We start from the raw sequence: 23,411 nt of genomic DNA on the forward strand, positions 1-23,411 counted from the left end.
TCTCTCTATATGGATTTGACTGTTTTGGATATTTCATATACATGGAAGTATATCCAGTTTACTCTTAGAGAGTAGGAAATTAAGTTTTAGTTAGAAATCTCTGATCTAGATGGAGGATCATTTAAAGCCCTTGTAAGTAGAGGCTTCTTGTCCTTATTATGATTTAGTACCTATGATTTAGTACCAGTGGTGCCTAGAACACTGTTGTCTCACAGGTGGCTTGCAGGCCTGCAGAGATACTGATTCCCCTAGTATTCTTGGCTGTCAGGCATGGTCTGGGGCAGCTGGAGTCCTTGGTACCTTCAATTTCCAGCAGTTTCCTATGTTCACTCTAGCATAGCATACAAATTCCATTTTTACTACATGTCATACTGTAAAATGGATTGAGAAACACAGCTCTAATTGTTTCAAGAAAATGTCCATTTTGTTATGTTTCTAGTATTTATTATGAGCCTCAGGAACCAACTTTGGAAATTAGTTTATCTGAACTTTTCTACTTGCATTTACCTTCAATATATAAAGAATACCAATATTCAGGTGGTTAGAGGGAGGCAGAGAGACATGAAGAAAAAGGACAGTATCTAGATATCTTTGTTATACATGCTAGATAAGTTTTATAAAAGTTTCATGCAACTTAGTATTGTAAATTCAATTATATAAAGCATACTGAAAAAATTGCCTGTATAAGGAATTCTGTCATTTTTTTCTCTGTTAAGCACAGATCCTTCTGTAATAGAAATATCTATCCTCTAACGCTTCTAAGTTTTTTTTAAAAACTAACCATACTTATATGACAAATTAATAATGAATATTGTAGCAGCTACCGTCTTACAAACTACTGTGGAAATTTGTTATAGAGAGGTGTAACCAGGAATAATTTTTTAAAATATCACCCAAATAGTTCGATTCAGTTAATTCATTTAGACTGTAGTGGGTTTGTTCAGTCCTGAAACATTTAACATCAGTTAAGCAAATAGTAAGTTTTGAGGGGGAGAGGGGAGATATTTTTCTTTTCTAAGTTTTAGAGTTAAAAAAAATTTTTTTAGCCCATTTCTTTATTTTTACCTCCCTTTGAACTACTCTTAGAGTTTGAAAAATAACTGCAAGGCCTGAGCAGAGGTGAGAGAGATTCTGAGGCTATATCCCCAGCTCAATGGGAAGAAGTCACAAGACACTAACTGTTGAAATGAGTACAGAGTGAGAGTGACATCACAAGTATGGTATATTTCCCCTCTCTGGTCTAGATACACTTGGTCCCCTGAGTCTTGTGAGAGCTGACTGACTTTAGGCAGAGATATAGATACTTCGTTATTGGTTCTAAATGAATCTGGTACTGTTACAGTTAAAAGAACATGCATAACTGAACACAGAAGGCTATCACCAGTACAGACTTTATATAACTAAGTGGAGTTCCCTTGGTATAATTATTATGTTTGGGTGATCTGGTTCTTAGCTTTGCAGACTCAGAAATTCTCTTGTTACTATGCATAAAGATATTGAATTCTAGGGAACAGACTGGTGTTGGGGAAAAAAAATGCAACAAACAAATAATAGCCAGAATAAAAGTTTATTACTGTGTAACAGGAAGAATAATCATGATAAACACCAGATACTTGTGTTTACGGATAAGTAACGAGAAAAATATCTACTCATAAAGGGAGTTAACAAGGAAGATTTTCTGCCTGGGCTAGACTCAGGTAGAGAAAAAAGAAGACTTCCCTAAGAAGTTATAAGCATAGGCCTACCTTCATGTGGGTTTGACGCTATGCTGGCAGGATGATCTGGGAACCCCCAAGCCAAGAAAGTGAGAAACAAAGTGGCTCCTAAACTGCTTGGCAAATGCAAGCATGAAACACTCTGAACAGAGGGACTCCCAGCAACTACACAAGATTTCCTCAGATCAAGTCCTGAACTCACAATCTAGAATTACAAAATACGCAAGGAAATAGTTTACTAAGAGAAAGAGTCAGGAGACAAAAAAAACACAAGGATTATAAATCCAAGGAATTCAAATGATAGATTTATCAGATAGAGACTATAAAGTAAATATGTATAAATGATTAATGACTCAGATCTTTTGTACCTAAGGTATTATACACACAGCCATATGAAGAAATATGCTTATGAAATTAAAAATTCATGGAGAATTGAACATTAAATTAGACATAGATGAAAAGTGAAGAAGTTAACTGGATTATAGATGTGAAGGAATTCTCCAGAATGTAGTACAGGAGAAATAAAAACTTGTAAAAATATGAAGGAGAGAGGTAATTCAACATATATTTAATATGATTTTCTAGAGAAGAGAATAGAGAAAATAAAGAAGAGGCTATCAAAGATATAATGGCTGATAATTTTTCAGAACTAGTGAAACACATGAATCTCCAGACACAGGAGATTCAAGGACTCTGGAACAGGATAAACTTAAAAGAAATACACACTTAGACATGTTCTAGTAAGATTGCTCAAAACCAGAAATAAAGAGATCTTAATCTTAGGCAGCAACCAGAGACAAAAGATGACTTACAAAAGAGCAATATTATGTCAACAAGGGGCTAATATTTCAAACTGCTGAGATGAGTTAACTAACAACTAGAATAAACTACCCAGCTAAACTATCATTTAAGTTTGAGGCTGAAATGAAGACATTTTCAATGCCTGGAAGAATTTGCTATTAAAGGAACCTCACTGGGGCTTCCCTTGTGGCGCAGTGGTTGAGTGGTTGAGAGTCCGCCTGCCGATTCAGGGGACGTGGGTTCGTGCCCCGGTCTAGGAAGATCCCACATGCCGCAGAGCGGCTAGGCCTGTGAGCCGTGGCCGCTGAGCCTGCACGTCCGGAGCCTGTCCTCCTCAACGGGAGAGGCCACAATAGTGAGAGGCCCGCGTACCAACAACAACAACAAAAAGGAACCTCACTGAATGAACTTCTAAAAGATGGTCCCTAATGGGAAGGGAATTTAACACAGAGGAAGAGAAGAAATTCAAGAAAAGAAGAAGTTTGGTGAGGGAGCATAAAAAAAAAAAAATCAATGTTTTTTCATCTTATTTCCTCTTCTGTGGGTGTGGAGAATATGTAGGATTTACTCTTATTACAAACATTTTCCCAAGGGTCTGTATATAGCAGAGCTGAGTATGACTTTGTATTTTAAAGATTTAAAAATACTTTTTAAAAGGGAAAGTTTTATTGTTAATGATTAACAAAAGATTGAGAGTGCCTATTTCCAGATTGTAAGTTATTATTGGTTTGGGTTTTTCCTTATCATTTTCAGTATGTTCTAGTTTTATAAATGAAAATATTATGGTATTTTAATTGGGAGTAAACTACTTTTATAAAGACATTTAACAATAATTCTTCTTTCATTTAGATCAAATCCTTTTTATGAACCTAAACGAACTCCTCCTCCAAATAATTTGGTAAGTCCAGTTCAAGAACTGGAAACTGAAAGGAGAGTAAAAAGAAAAGTCCCGGCCCCACCAGCCATCTCACCAAAGACAGGAGGAGTAAATGAAAACACAGTTATGTCTGCAGGAAGAGATCTCTCCACTTCTCCTAAGGTAGGAGTTTAATCTTAGTAAAACATGTATTAGTGTTTGCTTGTTTTCCCCATGCAATTTAATTCAAATTAAGAGAAGTCATTATTAGCTATTTTTGATGATATAAAAGTAAAATATAAGTAAATCCATTATACTGCAACATTGTATATACGTTTGAGAGTCTATAAATTTATGGTACAGTATGGATTGGATAGTTTGGGTTAAGATTTGTTTTTAAAATGCTGTCTTGAAATCAGAGGAAGAAAGGCGTTAGGATTGTAGCATTGGTGCTTTGAAGAAAGGATACTTAAATACATCTAGGCATGAGAAACAGCTTACTCTAATACAGAGGAAGACGTAGAAATCATCTTTTGATAAACGTACTAGAAAGATTGAGGCTCAGTGCAGAGAAATACTTTGCCAAAGAATATCAGTATTGTCATTTTGGTTTATGTCAGATTACAGTTTTGGCCTTATTGTCATTCTTTTTTAGAAATATTAATGGATAATAACTTCATGGAAAGGTGAAGCACAGTGTTGAAACAAAGTCTAAAGCTTTTAAATGGTTTGACTGCAAATAGTATATCTTTCATGTGTAAGCTAGAGATGTTGGATTTAGCAAGTTTTTTTAGGTAAATAACTCATGACCATACTCATGAGTGTTTTGTTGTTGGTGTTGTCACCATATAACATTATTTAATTCTCACAGGTAGTTAGGGGGGAAGTGAGATGAACTTGACCTCAGAGGGATAAAGATCACGGGTTCCCCAGCCAGTAGACAGGATTGGAACTGGCATTTCCATTAATTATGTGCTATCTGGACCATATTCCACTTCAGGTGCCTGGGCTGCTGCTTTTCTCAAGGGCATCAAGTTTCAGTAGTTCCTCTTGGATTTTATAGTTCATTCTGTGGCTTCCATTAAATGCCAGAGTTCTGAAATAGTTTATTTATTTGCTTTTATTTTCGTTGTTTCAGAGGGAGAGTGAGTGAGTTCACTGAGGTCCTCACTCTGCCATTCTAGAAGTCAGTCTACAGGTGTGTTTTTATACCAGCTGTTTTTTAACTGTGTGAAACTTTAGGAGGAGCAATTAGGACTAAATTCTGTCTTGCTGTTGTCTAGGGAAAGTGGAGGTGGGGTCTATAAATGAAAGCAGCAGATAGTAGAAATATAAAGCAAAGGAGAGGGTCAGTTCCTATACCCATGAGAGCAAAAATAAAGACAGTAACTGAGGCATTAGTCAAAATCAAGAAGCTATGTAGGAGCTTTATCCATTCTAACCATCAAGAATGCCTACACCTGTCCCTTGTTTCCCTGAATCTCTGCTCGGTTGCCTACTCCCTGCCCCATCCCCCTTCTGTAGTCCACTGGATTTTGAAGCTAATCATGAAATCCTAATCCCTTTATAGGGGAATGGAAAGGGACTTAACAGTACCTTATTATGTGCCAGGCAATGTTCTATTACTTCATTTGATCAGAACAGCCTGAGAAATACATACCATTATCTCCTTTTTACATATGAGAAACTGAACTTTAGTTAAGTAACTTGCTCAAAGTGATAAAACTAGTATTGACAGTGCCAGGATTAAAATTGAGGTCTTTTGAGTCTAAAACCCATGTTTCCCATTGTGCTGTTCTATGTCTAGAGAGGTATTTCCAGTTCCAAGTCGGAACTCTAAATTCTGTTTTCCATAGAAACATGGTTACGCACGGTGATTAAGTTCTGGTGTAGAAAAGTATAACATAGCTATTTTTTATATTATTTTGAGGATAGTGTTCCATTGTAGACACATTGTGGAATAACTGATGTTTGTGGAGAAAGCTGAGCATTTTACCACCATGCTTCTCTTAGAAAATGCCTCATCATGTTCAGACACAGACAATAGAAACACAATCAGTCATATGCACAGTAATCTGCTGATCTGGAAGTTAGTTTGGATAACTCAACTATGTGAAACACAACTGTCAAAGATTACTTTAAAAAAGATTGCTGGGCTTCCCTGGTGGCGCAGTGGTTAAGAGTCCTTCTGCCGATGCAGGCAATGTGGGTTCGTGCCCCGGTCCGGGAAGATCGCACATGCCGCGGAGCGGCTGGGCCCGTGAGCCATGGCCACTGGGCCTGCGCATCCGGAGCCTGTGCTCTGCAACGGGAGAGGCCACAACAGTGAGAGGCTGGCGTACCGCAAAAAAAAAAAAAAAAAAAAGATTGCTGATATCTTATTAAATGAAAAACCAAAGTGCATAACAGAGTATAGTATGATAGCTTCTGTATACATAAAGTTTTATTTAAAAGGCTTTATTCACACATATATATAGACACACATACACACTTATATACCTTATGGAAGGAATCACAAGTAACTTAATAGTGGTTACATTTGAGGAGAAAGGTCTTGGTGTAATGGTGGGTATGCACAAGATTGAAGAAGCCATTTCTTTTCCTTTTTCACCTTTCTATGTTGTTTAAATTTTTTAACTTTATAAATGTTTTTCTTTTCTTTTTGTTCGTTATACTCAGAGGTTACTGAGTAATGAGATCATGGATCTTTTTTGTTGTTGCCTTTTGTGCAAGATACCAGATGACATTTCCCCCAAAAAGTTCATCCTTCAGAATAGAGGAAGTCACTCTTAGATTTGACCAGTGGTATTAGTTTGGGGGTGGCCTGGGGTTCCATCAGACACCTCAATGTTGTGCACTGGAAACCAAGTATAGAGGCTTAGCAGCAGGTCACTAGGCCCACTGTTCCACTTCCATGGCACAAACCTTTTTATTTTTTATATTTATGTAAGATTTCATTTGGAAAAAAAAATGGACCATTGCCAAACCAATAAAGGAAAAAAAAGAAATTGGAAGCTACTAACTACACAATTATGTATGAGATAAGGAAGAAGGTTAGAATCAATGGTATACTGACAATGATAAAAGATGATAAATGACAGCTGAGAAAGCACAGTGGTATGGGGCTTATTCATCGTAGGAATAGACCTGTATATATATCCAAGTAGTCCTGAAGACTTTGCAGTATTAAAGCTTAGTAAAATAATTGACCATTTTGGCAACCTTGAGTCAACATGAGACTCTTATTATGCTTTGTGTACAATATTCTGTTTAGCAAAGCAGGAAAGTGTCATAAAAATATTTCCATTAAAATTAGAGTTCTGATGCTTAAAAAGGTATGCTTCTTGGTCAGTTATTCTCCTTATTTGTAAACTGAAAAGGAGGCAATAGTTCAAATAAAGCTTTTGAAAAAAAACAGACTCAAATTTTAGTTGAATAATAAAAGAATATTTACACCACAGTTGTTTTAGATAACAAAATGCCAAACTGCACTCAATGGCAATTAACTGCAGAGGCTATTCAGTGTCATAGAACAAGTGCTTAGCCAGATGATTAATTTCCCCCACCTGTCACCTGAAACTACTTATTTTTAAGAAAATTTATGAAGAAGAACCAAGACCAGGATTTAAACAAAGAGATAATTTTATTTACAATATTTACAGTATTGTAAATTAAATTTGAACTACCCCCCTAAAGGCAATTAAAGACCCCTCACTGGTACAGATCGACATAAGCTCCTCACTTTAGACCATTGATTTCTGCATTTGTAAAATGAGAAGACCATGAAACTTTTTAAGACAACTTTGGACAAAAGACCAATATTTAGGGAAGTAACCTGACATTCAGAGCACAAGCATGCAATAAAATAAAATGATAAATTAGGCTCAATGGTGGCTGATCACCGTTTACTGACTGTGAATATAAGTTAATAAGTATATAACTCTGAACTCCTAGATATGATTCATGCAATTTAGTATAAAGTGCAAGTCAGGTTATAAGAGCTTAGGAACATAAGTGAAATTGTTGCCAAATACATCTGCAAAGGTATATATTAAGCACTGTATACCTAATTCAATAAAAATCACAGTATTAACAGCCAACTATCAATGACAATAAAGATTTCACAAGAATTACACTTACGCTTATGATAACATAGAGAGGAGTCTCCCTGCACATTCAATGATGAAATGAGCCTGGTCACGTGGAGAAGGGCTCGCTCAAAGATCCTGATTAGTACAGCTCTAGTGATTGACCATGATACTTCTGTCCACTTACTCCATCTCTAAAAGTAGAAACCTCATTCATATCTCAAGACCCAGCTAAGTGACTCAAGCCCTCACTCATATTGTTACCTCTTTCTAGAAAGCACTGGTAGAGACCCAAGTTTTATACTTGGATGTTTTTGAGTACAGATTGCAGAAACTGTGAGAAGCCCAGGGTAAACCAAAGTCAGAGTAGTAGTCCCCTTGATTGATTCTACCAGCAATTTCAAACCACAAAGCAAACACCCTTTTCAGTTTTTATACATAAAGGCCTCCTTCTAGAACGTTCTTTACCTCCATTTCTGTCTGTGCAAAACTGTGCACAATGGTGCCTATGGGCCATTCATGCTGAAATACAATAAGCACACAGCCAAACTATTAATTTCCTCACATGTAAGTTGAAAATGCCTCACATCTTCCAAAGAAAATCATTAAAAGATGCAGATCAAAATTTAATTGAATACAATAGTTTATAAAATAAAATGCTACACTGCATTCAGTGATAGCTTGCAGAGGGTGAGATAAGGGTAAGCTTAACTTACCTGTAAAGTTTTTATTTACTGGAATACCTTACTTACCAGAATACCCTGTTCCTCAATAATACAGAATAAATAGGGCACAGCTGTATGTATCACCTGTTCTATTGGTTAGTATTCTTTTGGTTATGACTAATAGAAACAAGCCATTTTGTTGATTTTTTTTTTCTTAAGCAAAAAGGATAACTTATTATGAAAACACAAGGAACTTTTTGCAGGACTTTAGGTAGAAGACACAGCTGGTTCTTTCAGACTGCAAAGGGCTTTTAAGTCAGTTACTGCTACTGTGCATTTGTCAGATTTGCCCCATTTGTGCACCAGGGCTGAGATTAGAGTTGAGGCAAGGCAGTGCATAGAGCATAATATTTAAGGAGGCATTCACTTTTAGGGTGGTGCAGATGCAGAGTCTCATTTGCACCCCCTGTGAAGGAAGTGTCTCCTTAAATTTTGTGCCCCAGGAACCTCTCTTGCCTTGCCCTAGTCAAGGCCCTACAGTGCACATGTCCAAATATATTTTAGAATTGACATTGTACGTGCCAAAAAAAAAGTTTCTCAATAACCTCACCAGTAATTCTATGCTCTGAAAACAACCATACCTTTTCAGACAACATTGTGTTAACGTAGTAAACTGATTTTGAAGGGAATACTATTCAACTTTTGATAGCTTGGGTTTTTTGTTTGTGGTTTTTGTTTTTGCATTCTACCATACTGTTTCTAGACTTCTTTCTGCTCAGTTGCAGAATTTGCCTCTTGATTTTTCTGACTGTATTCAGTGGAAGAGATAAAATGTTATATTTTGCTTAAAGAAACAAACCATGATTAGGGTGCTTGCCTTTTGAAACGAATTTTGTAGAGTAATTAAGTGTGATTTTGAAAGGTTGGTCTTTTATATCGCTATATTCCAGAGTAACTAAATAGGTGCCTGTTACAGTTTTCCAGTTGAGGATTGGGAAAAAAAGTGCCACCACATAGAAAAAGAACCTGAATAAGGTAAATAATTTGAGCACGTTAATGACTCAGTTTGGCTTGTTTGCTAAAAGCTTTATAAAGGCTAAGGAGTTAGCAATAAATGGTGAATTGAGTGTTATTGACGTACATTGGCAGGATCACTTTAGGGTACATTACTGATGATAAATGTGAACGAAGCACTGATTAGCTCACCCTTTACTGCATGAAGAAGAGGAATACATCTAGAGCACTTGAACAGATTCATACAAACTATGACAGAACCCTTCTCAGTCCAGTATTGGATAAATTTCACTCCATAATAATAAGAAACAAACAAAAAAAAAAAAAAGAAAAGAAAAGACCCTCAACAGCGTGCACAGCAGGGCCAGGGCTAGGGTGAGGCAAGAGAGGCAACTAGGGTGCATAATTTAAGGAGCCACTAACTCTCAGGGTAATGCAAGTGTAAACATGGCACTTGTTTAAACCCCAGAGTTAGTGTCTCCTTAAATTTTGGTAATAGATACCTGATTCATAAGTGGACACTTACAATGTTATGTGTGAACCTGAAAATGAGTGCCTCCTTAAATTTTGTAAATAAATAAAATAAAATAAAATAAACTGGTCAAGAAAAGGGGACTGATCCTAGCATCAGAGCAGATGACCTTCTGTAAAACAAACTTAGCACAGAAACAAAAGTTTTTTTAAAAAGAACTTCTAATCAGTATTTTTAGTGTGACTTGTTTGGACATTCTACTAATGAATTAAACAAGGGCAAGTACCAAAAATAATGATCTGAGACAAAATATTAATCATGGGTGAATCTAGATTAATAATATATGGGTTTTTATTGTACTATATTTGCAACTTCTCTGTAGATTTGAAAATTTTCCCCCCAAAATAGTAAAAAGTAATCATTTGAGAATAGGAAAGATCTCTTGGATATGAAAAAACATAATTTTCTAATTTTAAACTTATAAACAACTGATAGTATATTGCAGAACATCAAATTAATGAGTTAGAAAACAAACTTGAAAATTCTCTTTAGAATTCAAGGTGAAAAGATGAAGAGGTTAAAATTCTGGGAGGAAAAATAAAGAATAGAGTCAGGAGATTCACTATATTTATAGTAGGGTTATAGAAATAAGAATAAAAAGAGGGAAATAATTTACCAAAGAGAGAGAAAAGAATTTATATGAGCCAGAGAAAGATTTGAGTCTTAGATTAAAAGCACTCACAAGGGGCTTCCCCGGTGGTGCAGTGGTTGAGAGTCTGCCTGCCGATGCAGGGAACACGGGTTCGTGCCCTGGTCCGGGAGGATCCCACGTGCCGCGGAGCGGCGGAGCCTGTGCTCCGCAGTGGGAGAGGCCGCAACAGTGAGAGACCCACGTACCGAAAAAAGCACTCACAAGTACTAGGCAAGATGAATGGAATGAGATCCAAACCTAGACATATTCCAATAGTACTTTTAAATTTCAAAGGCAGGTTACCTACAAAGGGAAGATTTTACTATCAGATGCTTTTATAACATTAAATGCTGGAGACAGTGGAGCATGTTTACATAATTAAAAAGAATAAATATCTGTAAAAGGTTTGAAACACATCAAATATATAAAAATTCTTGATTTTGTAATGTTAATACCAAAATAGTTGACTTTTGAAGTTGCTAGGACACCAACTCATTATTATGTAAATTGATAAATAAAGGAAAAAGATCAAGTACTCATCTTGACTTTTCTCTATAAAATGTATTTCAAGATAATTAAATAGTTGGTAAGGGAAAGTTCTTCCCCATAGAACAATTTTAGCTATGAAATACAGATAGACTGATATCATTGGAAAACTCACCATTTCATAATCCCTAATGAAATAATGGATCTAGCAACAGTCAGCATGGCTGATAAAATCATTAGTGAAAAGGTTTTATAATAGATGAACGGATCAGGCTGATACTTAACTGTAGTGATCTGCAGTGATCAATCTTTTTGTTTGTTTGTTTTTTGCGGTATGCAGGCCTCTCACTGTTGCGGCCTCTCCCGTTGTGGAGCACAGGCTCCGGACACACAGGCCCAGCGGTCATGGCTTATGGGCCGAGCCGCTCCACGGCATCTGGGATCCTCCCGGACTGGGGCACGAACCCGTGTCCCCTGCATCGGCAGGCGGACTCTCAACAACTGCGCCACCAGGGAAGCCCCTGTAGTGATCAATCTTAATGTAATTAAGAGTAAGACAGTCAGGCATTTTGTGCTTCCTGATACATTGCAATAGCAAGTATATAGGACTACCATAAGTATACTTGCCAAAGAATTAAACTGAGATCTAGTCAAGCCACTGGTTATAATAACTACCAGATTACAAGAAATACTGAGTGGTAGAGGAACATGTTAAATGACACCATGAAGATGAAATCAACCAAAATGGAATGTGGGAAATTCCTTAGTAACTTTTGAACTTGCATCCACTTAATTACATATTCTCAAAACAGACAGAACTAACTTTGAAAGAACACAGAAAGAAACAAGTAGTCCATATCATAGTGAGAAATTATAGCACATCTCTCTATATAATTGATGGAATAGGCCAACTAAAAAATATCAGTAAGATTTAAAGACTCAACAATTTTGACCTCATAAAATACTACACCAGGGCTTCCCTGGTGGCGCAGTGGTTGAGAGTCCGCCTGCCGATGCAGGGGACATGGGTTCGTGCCCCGGTCCGGGAAGATCCCACATGCCGCGGAACGGCTGGGCCCGTGAGCCATGGCCGCTGAGCCTGCGCGTCCGGAGCCTGTGCTCCACAACGGGAGAGGCCGCAACAGTGAGAGGCCCGCGTACCGCAAAAAAAAAAAAAAAAAAAAATACTATACCATAGAATTCATTTCTTTACAGAGAGTGACTATATTTTAGGCTCTAAAGTAAATTTTCAACAAACTTCAGAGGGTTGGAATTATGTTTTCTGCCCAAAGTGCAATTAATGTAGAAGTTGATAAAAAAAAACAATAGCTAGAACAAACCCATATATTTGAAAATTAATATATATACTTTCAAATAAACTATAGGTCAAAGAAGAAATCAAAACAAGATAAACTATAAATCCAACGAGAATTTTTGGTTTTACTACTTGATGTGTTGAGGAGGAAGATATTTATAATCAAACTGAATTCCTTTAGTTGTTTCTATGATGGTTTTATGTTTACTTAAACTTCTTGCTTGGCACTGTTTTTTAATACAAGTCCTAATTTGCAAGGCTTGAAGAACAAGCCTGACATGCTTGAACTTGGAGAAGCCTCAAAAACAATCACAGTACAATTGAGTTAATGGAGCAACTAGATATCATAAAATGGCTTAATATTTCTTTTACTGTCTGTTTCCATGGCATTCAAGCAAGAGTTTAGGACATATTTTCAATGGTAGTAGATATTCTTTAACCAGCTTATGTACAAGAGTCCAAACTACTGTGGGATATGTAAAGTCTTTAATACTTGGATTAACAGTTGTAATCTAAGGATTAATATATACACTCTATATTGTCTTCATTAGTGCCATTTTCATTAAGGGTGTGTGAGCATATTCTTTGCAAACCTGCGTGAAGTTAGATCATTACATTAGGTCTTAAGTGTGTAACCCAGGAATCTTTTGTATCCTTTAAAAAAAAAAAAATTCTAATATCGCGCAACATAGTGCTGCAGAAAGAAGACTTTAAAGTTAGATAAACCCCTCTAATAATGATCTTATTGAAAAGCAAAGCCAATAATAGAAAATACATTGTGAATAAATTAATAATTCTTTGAGAATGTAAACTTATAAAGTATTTGATACTTTAATAAGTAAGTTTGTAGTACTACTTTACAGTAAAATATATTTCTGTTCTGGTACTAAATTCCACAGTTTGGGACCATTCTCATGCCCAGAATGCCTCGTGAAGCTCAAGAAATAATTGTTTATCTGTACTACATCAGAATTTCTAATTCTAAGATGTATTAATTTGGATAAAAATCCTAAAGCTATTTCTCCACCTCCACCCCCACCAGCAGCAGTCGATGCTATTGAAGTGGAAAGTCTTTAATGTTATCTGCTTACCTCTTTACTGCTTTGGAAAAGTTAGGTTTTAACATAGCTGGGCTTTTTTTTTTTAACAAGGACCATCCACATTTAACTTCTTATATTAAACCTCTTAAGTACAGAAAACAGAAGCACCTCAGATAATTGAGTGATTAGTATAAGCAACAGAGTTTATTTTTAATTTTAATAGAAAACAGTTTATTCTTTCATGTACTCACAGTAACTTGAATTATTAAACAGAGATCTTCATTTGGCCCGACTTCAATGTGCACTTAAGATTTTCACACAAGGTAAAAAAGTTTTTTCCATCATATATTGTTCCCCTTATATATATTTGTTTAAAACATGTTAATATTTTTAATTTACTTAACAAAAATTCACCTTATACAGCAGATGTTACCTTCATTTCAGCCCATACTATTCTCACAAATTTAGAATTGACTAAAACAAGTAAAATCTTTTTAATATAGATATTATTTTACTTATTCGCTTTTTTTCCCAGAAAAAGTGTGCTTCCTATAGAACACCTCTAAATTTTTTTGGAAAGAAAAAATTACTTTAAAATACATACTTATTTAATACAACTTGACATACCATGTCCTATGCATTACCAATTCTGTATTTATAATATTTGAATGATGAGGCTTTAGAGTATACATAACCAAAGATGTTACTAGTACATTTCTTAATTTTGAAAATATTAATTCAGACACATGAGAAATTTATAATTTCCATGAGCAGCAACCGTAACTTTGATAAACATTAGCCATAAAAAGACATTCATGGAAATTTTTAAAAGATAGTTTTCAATAGAAGTGTCATTTTTATATGACTCTGAAGTCAAGCTTTTAGTTACTCTGAAGGAAGCATCAAAAGTAGTCTTACACTAATTCTTAGCTTCCTAACACCTCAAAAGAAGGCAAAAGCTAAATGAACAGTATAAGGTTTGCCAAATAGTTCAAAATAAAATTTCCTTTGAGTGCCATAATTAAATTATATTTATCATTAAGACATCATTAATAACCTGAGTATTTTCATTATAAGGAATACTCTCATGTAAGTACATTTGTATAATGTTTTTAAAGGGTATGAGATGCTAGAGTGCTGTAAAATAGAATCTGAAAACTTCTCAAGAGTTAACCTCTTTTGATACTGGGTTAGAGACAGCAGTCATTTGGAATGCTACGGCAAGCAGTTCAGCAGTACTCATTGCTACTCTTACTACAATATGAACATGAAGTAAAAATAAATTATTTATCCTACTAAAATCATATTATTTATCTTAAAATTTGCCAGGACAAGGGGCAGTGTATTTCCAATAAATATTTGTTAATAATAGGTTAATTGCTTTTGCTTAGGTGAGAAATAAACCAATTCAAAAATGGATGAAACAGAAAACAAAAAGGATAATTATATTTCTTTTTCTAAGAAAGAAGTGTTATATAGAAGTGGCTTTCAAAGTTTTTTTTTTTGGATGGGGAGGGTGAGGTTAGAGGGAGTCTACTAAACATAAAACATCTTAAAAGACATCTGGCGACATGCCTGTCCTCATGTGCTACTTCATACATTCATTTTTTATATAGCCCTTACTCTATGCAAGGAACTGTACTATGAATTAGGAGGAAAAACATGACTAAGACGAAGTCTTTGTCTTCAGCTATCTCTCAACCTACCCAATATGGCAGTCACATAAACAAAAAGTATGATACAGTAAAATTAGGGCTATAATAGAGATAGGCTAGAATTCTATAAGACCATTAATGAGAGCGTTACTTTATACCACGTTACCTCTTTTCCAAGCATGCCTCATTAGAGGTTAGGAACAGGGAAAATGTGTGAGTGTGTGTGTGGTGTAGTGTGACGTGTACTGTAGGGCAGTGTATTGGAGGTGAGAGAAGCAGTAGAGATCACAACTGATCTGAGCTATTGAAAGACAATTAGAGTTCACTAGATGAGCAAAGAAAGAAGGAGAAGGCCATTTCAAAAAGAACAGATAGGCAAAAGCATTGAGTTATGAAAGTGCCTAGTTTAAGAGACCATGAGCACTACTGGTGTGATGGAGTACCTGGACATAAAAGTGGAATCTGGTTCTGAATATTTTTGTGTGTGATTGCTAGAAATTTGGACTTCATTGTGTAGACGGTAGCAATAGTAGCCATCTATTGAAACCAGGTACAGAATGGCATTATTAAAAGTCTTCAGTAGTTTATACACCCAACTGCATGGATGAATCTCAAATGCACTGTGCTTAATGAAAGAAGCCAGACTCAATAGGCTACATTCTATATGATTTCACGTATGTGGCATTTACAAAAGGCAAAACCATGGGGACAAAAATGCCAGTGACATAAACCAGTGATTATCAGGGGGTGAGGGGATACATACGAATTTGAGGGAGGGATAATGGAGTGGTAGAGGTTATACAACTGTATACATTTGTCAAACTTACAGAACTGCCCACTAAGAGGGTGAGTTTTACGGTATGTAAATTCTATCTTAAGGTAATAATCGTAATAATACTAGTAATGGCTATGGAAGCAGAGTAGGCCCTGAAAAAAGAGCCCTCCTGTAACAGAATTAATGGCATTTCCAGAACAGCTTCTCGTAAGATTCCTTCTCCATTGCCTTATCCCCACTGCCTTCCCTGTCATCAGCTTCTGCTCTTCGCTGTGACTTTTAGCATCAATGACCTCCCTTCATAGATCCTGGCTCCAAGATTATAAAACAGAACCACTGCTTATTCTGTTATTTCCAGGTTGAACCCTGTACACCCTTAGTTTTTATTTGGTAAAGGAAAGACATGATCAGATTTCAGTAGAATGAAACCTTTGAAGACAGTAAGTAAAGGATAGAGAGTGATGAACCTGAAGACAGGGATATAGATACGAAAGTTTTATAATAGTCCAGGCTAGAAGTCATGGGGGTCTGAGCCATCGAGCAATGCAGTGAAGAGGGAATGAAAGGGTGAATAAAACTATAGTTAGAAAAGACAAAGCTAAAGAACAGGGCCTGAGGGAGAAAAGGGAAGAATAAGAATCAAGGATGATTCAGTGGTTTCTAGCTTGGGCAACTGGTTGTGTTGCTCATTTCACTCATTCAAAAAACATTTATTGAGGACTGAACTATACACTTAAAACATGGTTAAGGGCTTGCCTGGTGGCGCAGTGGTTGAGAGTCCGCCTGCCGATGCAGGGGACACGGGTTCATGCCCCAGTCCGGGAAGATCCCACATGCCGCCGAGCGGCTGGGCCCGTGAGCCATGGCCGCTGAGCCTGCGCGTCCAGAGCCTGTGCTCTGCAACGGGAGAGGCCATAACAGTGAGAGGCCCGCGTACCGCAAAAAAAGAAAATGGTTAAGCTGGTAAATTTAATGCTGTGTGGGTTTTTTTTTTTAACCACAATTAAAAATAATATTTTTTGAGTACCCACAGTGTGCCAGACATTATGTTAGAATACTGGGTATAACAGATGTGGTTTCTGACTTCCAGAGGTACTACAAAGTGAACCCATAAGTATATACCTGAAAATCATGGTAAGTGCTTTGGAGGAAAAGAACAGTATACTATAAGAGAGAGAATGATGGTAGACCCATTAAGAGATAGTAAGGAGACAACAGCAGGAAGAGTAGGGCAGAAGAATTCCAGGTAGCACGTATGAAGGCCCCAAAGCAAGAAATAACTTGTTGTGTTTAAAGAACTGAAAGAAGGTCCATGTAAGTGGAGTGGAGTGAGCAAGCAGCAAGTGATGTTGTACAAGTTTGGAGAGGTGGGTACTGCCCAGGTCCTGGAGAATCTCATGGACCATAGTAACTGTTTGAGTATTAAACTATATGTGGTGGAAGGCCCTTGAAGTTGGAGTGTGTGTGCATGTTACGTGTGTGTTGAGAAAAAGGCAGCATGATTTGTAACCTCACGTTCTGCCTTAGGTTTTAACAAATGAACCTGTCCCTGCCTTTATCCAAGGATCACCCACCCACCAACATGTGTATTAGACCCATACCCCTGGTCTGCTCAAGAGTTTTGACCCTGGTTTTATCACTCTCCTTCCTGCATTAGTTCCTTACTCTGTGCCTGACCACTTCAATTAGCTTACAAATAAAGTATGATATAGTCCATCTTAAAAAAAACCCTAAACTTTCTAGATATCACATGTTCTTTCAACTACTTCCCAATTTCTCTTCCTTATTCTGAAAAGTTTTCTATACTCATCATCTCTGGTTCTTTCAGTCCACTGCAAACAGGCTTTTATTCCTACTTCTAACATTTGAAACTTCCCTGGTTAAGGTCATCTCCAACTTGCCAAATCCAGTTGTCAATTTTAGTCCTTATCTCATTGATACCTTAATGTAGCTGATTATTATTTCCTTTTAGAAAATGTTAGTGGAATTGTTTTAGCCAGGTAATATATTAACATGGTTCAAAAATCAAAATAACATAAAAAGGTACACGTCAGGAAGTCTTGCTACCACCGCTGTCCCCATTCACCATACTACACTCCTCTCCACCCCAGCTTCCTAAAGATAATCACTCATTAGTTTTTTTGTGTGTTCTCCCAGTGGTTTTTACACCGATACAAGCAAATCTAAATATTTTTTTCTTACTCTTCCTTTTTTGCCCCAAAGGTAACATCCTGTAAATACTGTTCTGCCCCTTAATTTTGCTCTTTTAAATTAACAGTATATCCCGGAAATCTTCCCATTTTAGTATGTGGAGAGCATCTTCATTCTGTTTTACATCTCTATTTGAATGTGCCATAATTTATTTAGCCAGTTACCCATAGATGGTGTTGTTTCTGGTCTTTTGTTATTCTGAGCAATGCTGCAATGAAGGACCTTGTATACAGATTATTTCATATATGTTAGATAAATGTCCTGAAGTGAGTCAAAGGATAATGCCTTTGTAATTTTGATATTTATTGTCAAGAGGCCTTCCAAAGGGGAGATACCATTTTTCAATCAAGTCTAATCCTGTGATTTAAAATACTATCTATACATTAATATTGGGTTGGCCAAAAAGTTTATTTGGGTTTTTCCATAAGACGTTATAGAAAACCCAAATGAACTTTTGGCCAACCCAATATATTCCAAATATGTATATCTAGTTCCAACTTCTCCCTGATCTGTGTCTGCTCAACAGCTCTTCTTGTGCAAAATAACTCTTAATTTTCTTTCCAAACTTGCTATTCCTCTGATTTTCCCCATCCCTAGGTAAATGGCACTGCCATTCACCCAGCTGCTCAGGCAGAGAACTTAGGAACCATCCTTTCTCCTTCATTTCCCACACACTGTCTTTCAAATGGAACTTTATGTAGTGATGGAAATGTTTTATATCTGTGCTAATATGTTAGCCACTGGCCACATGTGCACTTACAGTGTAGCTGTGGCTAGTGTGACTAATAAGCTGATTTTTAAGTTTTCTTTCATTTTAATTAATTTTGATACTCATATATAACTAATGGCTACCATTTTGGACAGTGCAGACTTTTTATTCATCAGTAAGTCCTAGAAGTTCCACTCTTCAAAATGTATTCTAAATCTGATCACTTCTCACCATCGCCCCAACTCCACCGTGGTATATTCCACCGTACACTCTCTCCCAGATTACTTCAGTAGCTTCCCAATTATCTCTATGCTTCTACTTATGTACCCTTTCCACAGTCTATTTTCTACACAGTAGAAATCTTTAAAAAATTGTTATTGTTTGGTTTATGATTCATGCAAAAGACTATGAATATACATGTAAGTTATGGATCATAACAATAAAGTGAGCACCATCCAAAGTTAAGAACTAAAACATGACCAATAATGTCAAAGCTACCTGTAATGTTTTCACCCTATCCCTGTGCCTGTGATTGCCTGGGATCTACCTCACCCTGCCAACCACATGGCTGCTAACCATTCTTTTATATGTACAGACCTCTAAATAATATGTTTACTTCAAGCTTTGTAAAAATGACATTATCCTGTACACCTAAACAATATGTTGTTTAATTTTGTTTTCAACCTTTGCACAAATGCATTATCCTTTGGGCAGACTTCTCTGTTTACTCAATGTTATGTTTTGATGATTTATCCATGTTGTTGTGTGTAGCTATAATTTATTTAATTTTATTGCTATATAATATTCCGTTGCAAGGAGTTTACCACAGTTTATTCATTCTCCTGATGATAAAGAATTTTCCCCCAAATTTCTGCTGCTAGAAATGATGCTGCTGTGAACTTTTTTTTCTTTTTTTTTTGCGGTACGCGGGCCTCTCACTGTTGTGGCCTCTCCCGTTGCGGAGCAACAGGCTCCGGACGCGCAGGCTAAGCGGCCATGGCTCACGGGGCCAGCCGCTCCGCGGCATGTGGGATCTTCCCAGACCGGGGCACGAACCCATGTGCCCTGCATCGGCAGGCGGACTCTCAACCACTGCGCCACCAAGGAAGCCCCTGCTGTGAATATTTTTTATAAATCTTGATATACGTGTATAAGGGTTTTCTTGGCGTAGTGGTTCTCAACTTTAGCTAGGAAACTTCTAAAAAATATCAGTGCTTGGGCTTTACACCAAGCCAGTAAATTTAACTCTCTAGAAGTCAGAGTTGGACGTCCATTTTGTTTTGTTTTTCTTTAATTAGCCAGATGATTTTAATGTTTAGACAGAATTGATTTCTTGGTTGTTAGGGCTATGCCAATTTTTTAAAATATTTACTTATTGACTTAATTACTTCCTGTGAAAGATAACGTATACACAGAGATATACTCAAAACAAAAACATTTTTCTGCCCTTAGAAAATTCTTACCTCAATGTTCAATCCTCAGGTTTTCCTTTATGTGAAAAAAATATTTTGTGCTCATCAATTCAATAAAAATTTGTATTTTATGAAGGCTCTGGTTCTTTTGAAGTATAAATATCTCAAGAGTATCTTTTGGAATTGAAAGTCTCACTGAATGACCTTTTAAAATCATTGATCACATTATGTCACTACCTCATTCCCACTGTTGGCCTCCTATTGCAAAATAAAATCACCATGGCCTACAAGGCCCTATGTGACCTGGTCTTTGCCTTTTTCTCCAACCTTATTTCCTTCAATCCGCTGCCTTCTTTGTTCTATTAGAGCCATGCTGGTCTTCTCATCCTCAAGCATGCCTAGTTCATTCTAGCCTCAGGGCCTTTATATTTGTTTTTCACTCCATCTGAAACATCTCTTCTCAATGTCACGTCTCTAAAGAAGCTTTCCCTGACTACCCTATATAAACTATCCCCCTTTTCTCAATCACTGTTTTCTACCTAGATACTTTATCATCTTTTTTCCCCCACTGCTCTATGAGCTCCATTTTTCATTTCTATGTCCTTAGAGCCTAGCATGGGTGTGTAACATGTAGTAAGTGCTCAATAAATTCTTTTGGATGGATGGATAGATACATAGCGGGGAGGAAGGAAGGGAGGGAGGGAGGAAGGAAGGAAGGAAGGAAGATCATCCTGGCTCTGCCTATAATAGAGAAAGAGAGTATGAGAAGATAAGTTTGTGTTTAAGAAAATGAATTCAGTTTTAGACAGTTTTAAGCTTCTTCCATTCTTTCTTCTCCCTTTCTTCCATCTGAAACATGCACCTACACATAGATGGCAGAACAGTAGAATTGGTCTTGCCTTTTCCAGGGATCAGCATGGTGTACTATTTTGTGAAATAGGACAATTAAAATGAAATTGATGTACAGGGCTTTCCTGGTGGCGCAGTGGTTGAGAGTCCGCTTGCCGATGCAGGGGACACGGGTTCGTGCCCCGGTCTGGGAAGATCCCACATGCCACGGAGCGGCTGGGCCCGTGAGCCATGGCTGTTGAGCCTGCGCGTCCGGAGCCTGTGCTCCGCAATGGGAGAGGCCACAACAGTGAGAGGCCCGCGTACCGCAAAAAAAAAAAAAAAAAAAAAAATGAAATTGATGTACAAAACAAAAATGCAAACTGCAAGAAAATGACCCTTAAACCTCTTTCAAAGATGTCTGAGCTCAGGGTGATCAGGAGGTGTTGGCCTGTTGAAGCTTCCCGGGAGAAAATTTGTTAATTGTCAACTTCACAGAGAAGATACTTCAGTCATGAATTGAGGATCTGAGGGGTCTCCCCTGTGTCAGAACAACATTGAGAACAAGGGCACAGGGGCTGAGACAGGGACATCATCCCTGGGACAGGGATGTTGGTAAGTCCCATGTGGAGAAAGTAAAACTGGCTTCAGTAGTCTCTTAAGATTCATGCTGTATTTTAATAGGGAAATAGGCAACATAAACATTTTATCATTTTCTAGTATCTCCTCTCTGCCAGTCCCTTTGCTTAGAGTAAGGAACCTTTCCCTCCAGATTCACCATGTGTGGTCTCTCACTAAGGCAGTGTATATATGAAAGCACACAGCCTTGCTAAAAGTTTTTGGGTGTGAATTTGGAGACTGGGTCTGAATTAAATGACAGCAGGTAACATTAGACTGGGAGTAGGAACACCTGCCACTTGTTCCCTCACAAATATTTTGTATTCACACATACTGGAGTTCCATGCTGAGACCATCTAGAAGAATCACGAAGATGATGCTGGTTCCCAACTGCTAGGATCATAAAAGTTCTTAAGAAAATTATGGAATGAAAAGTTTAAGACTCTTTGATACAGAACTTTTTACCTTGGTTTATCTGTGTCTATTTCCATACGAACTGAACATTGCTTCAAAGAAATATAACTGCTGACCAGTTGACAGAATTCTCTTTGCATAATAACAATTCCTTACATTTATGAAGTGGTTTATAATCTCTGAAACATTTAAATATGCATGATTTGTTTTATTCTCTATACAAAACCATGAAATAAGTAGGGTGTGTGCTGGTTTCCCTGTTTAAAAAATAAGGAAACAGGCAAAGTATAGGTCATTCAGTACATCACACACTTTCTAGTGTAAATGTGCCATACTGCAGGCAAATACAAATTTGTAAACAGATTTACTGAGTAATTACTTGCTAAAAAGAGTCTTTTATTTATAAAAATAGAATTTGGAAGGCCTCTTTTAAGTAGTAAACTTTGCTGATACATTTAAGGATTCTATAATGCATTAACTACTAGACCCAAAAGCCTGGAAAACAGAGAAATCATGGTCTGATAAGCCACTATCAGTATAAGAAAAATTGAAAGTAAAGGCTAAATATTTAGCCTAAAATTGCATCATTGAGAAAGTATGATTCAACAAACAAAACTAATTTACTCACAGGCTTTTTAAAAAATGGGATATCTTATTTAAAATGGGGAAATTTTTGTCTTTATTTTTACATCCTTTGAATTTTATCTACAGTTTTGTCTCAGAATTTGAGAAATTATACTAAAGTATATTGATGAGCTTGCTGACAAATGATGTTATTTCGTTTATATTTATTCTCATATACTTTGCTGTCAACACAAAACTATGCATTAAAATATTTTCTTGGAAAATACATCTTTTTTTTTTTAATGTTGAGCCTTCTTTTAATTTATTTATTTTTATTTTTGGCTGTGTTGGGTCTTCGTTTCTGTGCGAGGGCTTTCTCTAGTTGTGGCAAGTGGGGGCCACTCTTCATCACGGTGCGGGGGCCTCTCACTGTTGTGGCCTCTTGTTGTGGAGCACAGGCTCCAGACGCGCAGGCTCAGTAGTTGTGGCTCAGGGGCCTAGTTGCTCCGTGGCATGTGGGATCTTCCCAGACCAGGGCTCGAACCCATGTCCCCTGCATTAGCAGGCAGATTCTCAAGCACTGCGCCACCAGGGAAGCCCAAAATATATCTTCTTTATTAGATTATTTTATACTGTGAAACAGTGACAGCTATTTGACTTTATATGATAAGTAGCTAAGGAATTTTTTTCAGTCCTGTATTCAGTTTTGCCTTACACTGAAAATCACATTAAGACCAACTACACGATATATTATAGACAAGATTTCTTTTCCTTATTATGCCATAGGAATAACAGTGACCTTTTCCTTGATTACTTTAAACTAATTGAGCTTGGTTCTTCTTATGTTGGCAGGCATGTTTTTTAACTTGGACATAAGCTTGTGTGAGTAAGTGTTCCCATATTTTAGTCATGGTGAGTTATGAGCATATTAAAAATAATTATCTTCACCTCATAAATCTTTCTTTAGTCAAGTTTATCTTAGTACTTACTGTAATATTTCTATTAATGTCTCCTAGTTTTGGTCAGTTATATATGGATGGCAATAACTTATAGATTTGAGCTATATTTAGCATAGAGAAAAA

The 23,411-nt window shown here is 36.9% G+C and overlaps 1 protein-coding gene across 4 annotated transcripts in view; it reads left to right on the forward strand.

Moving 5' to 3' along the window:
• EHBP1 (EH domain binding protein 1) overlaps positions 1-23,411 on the forward strand; it is a 346,811-nt gene that overhangs the window by 168,155 nt on the left and 155,245 nt on the right. For all 4 annotated transcript variants that reach the window (XM_082672228.1, XM_082672227.1, XM_082672230.1 and 1 more), the window contains one exon: positions 3,366-3,555. In XM_082672228.1, coding sequence (XP_082528354.1) covers positions 3,366-3,555 — 190 coding nt within the window. The remainder of the gene's footprint in view (positions 1-3,365; positions 3,556-23,411) is intronic.

This window comes from Grampus griseus (genome assembly GCF_964374135.1).
Source record: "Grampus griseus genome assembly, chromosome: 15".
Classification (NCBI taxonomy): Eukaryota; Metazoa; Chordata; class Mammalia; order Artiodactyla; family Delphinidae; genus Grampus; species Grampus griseus.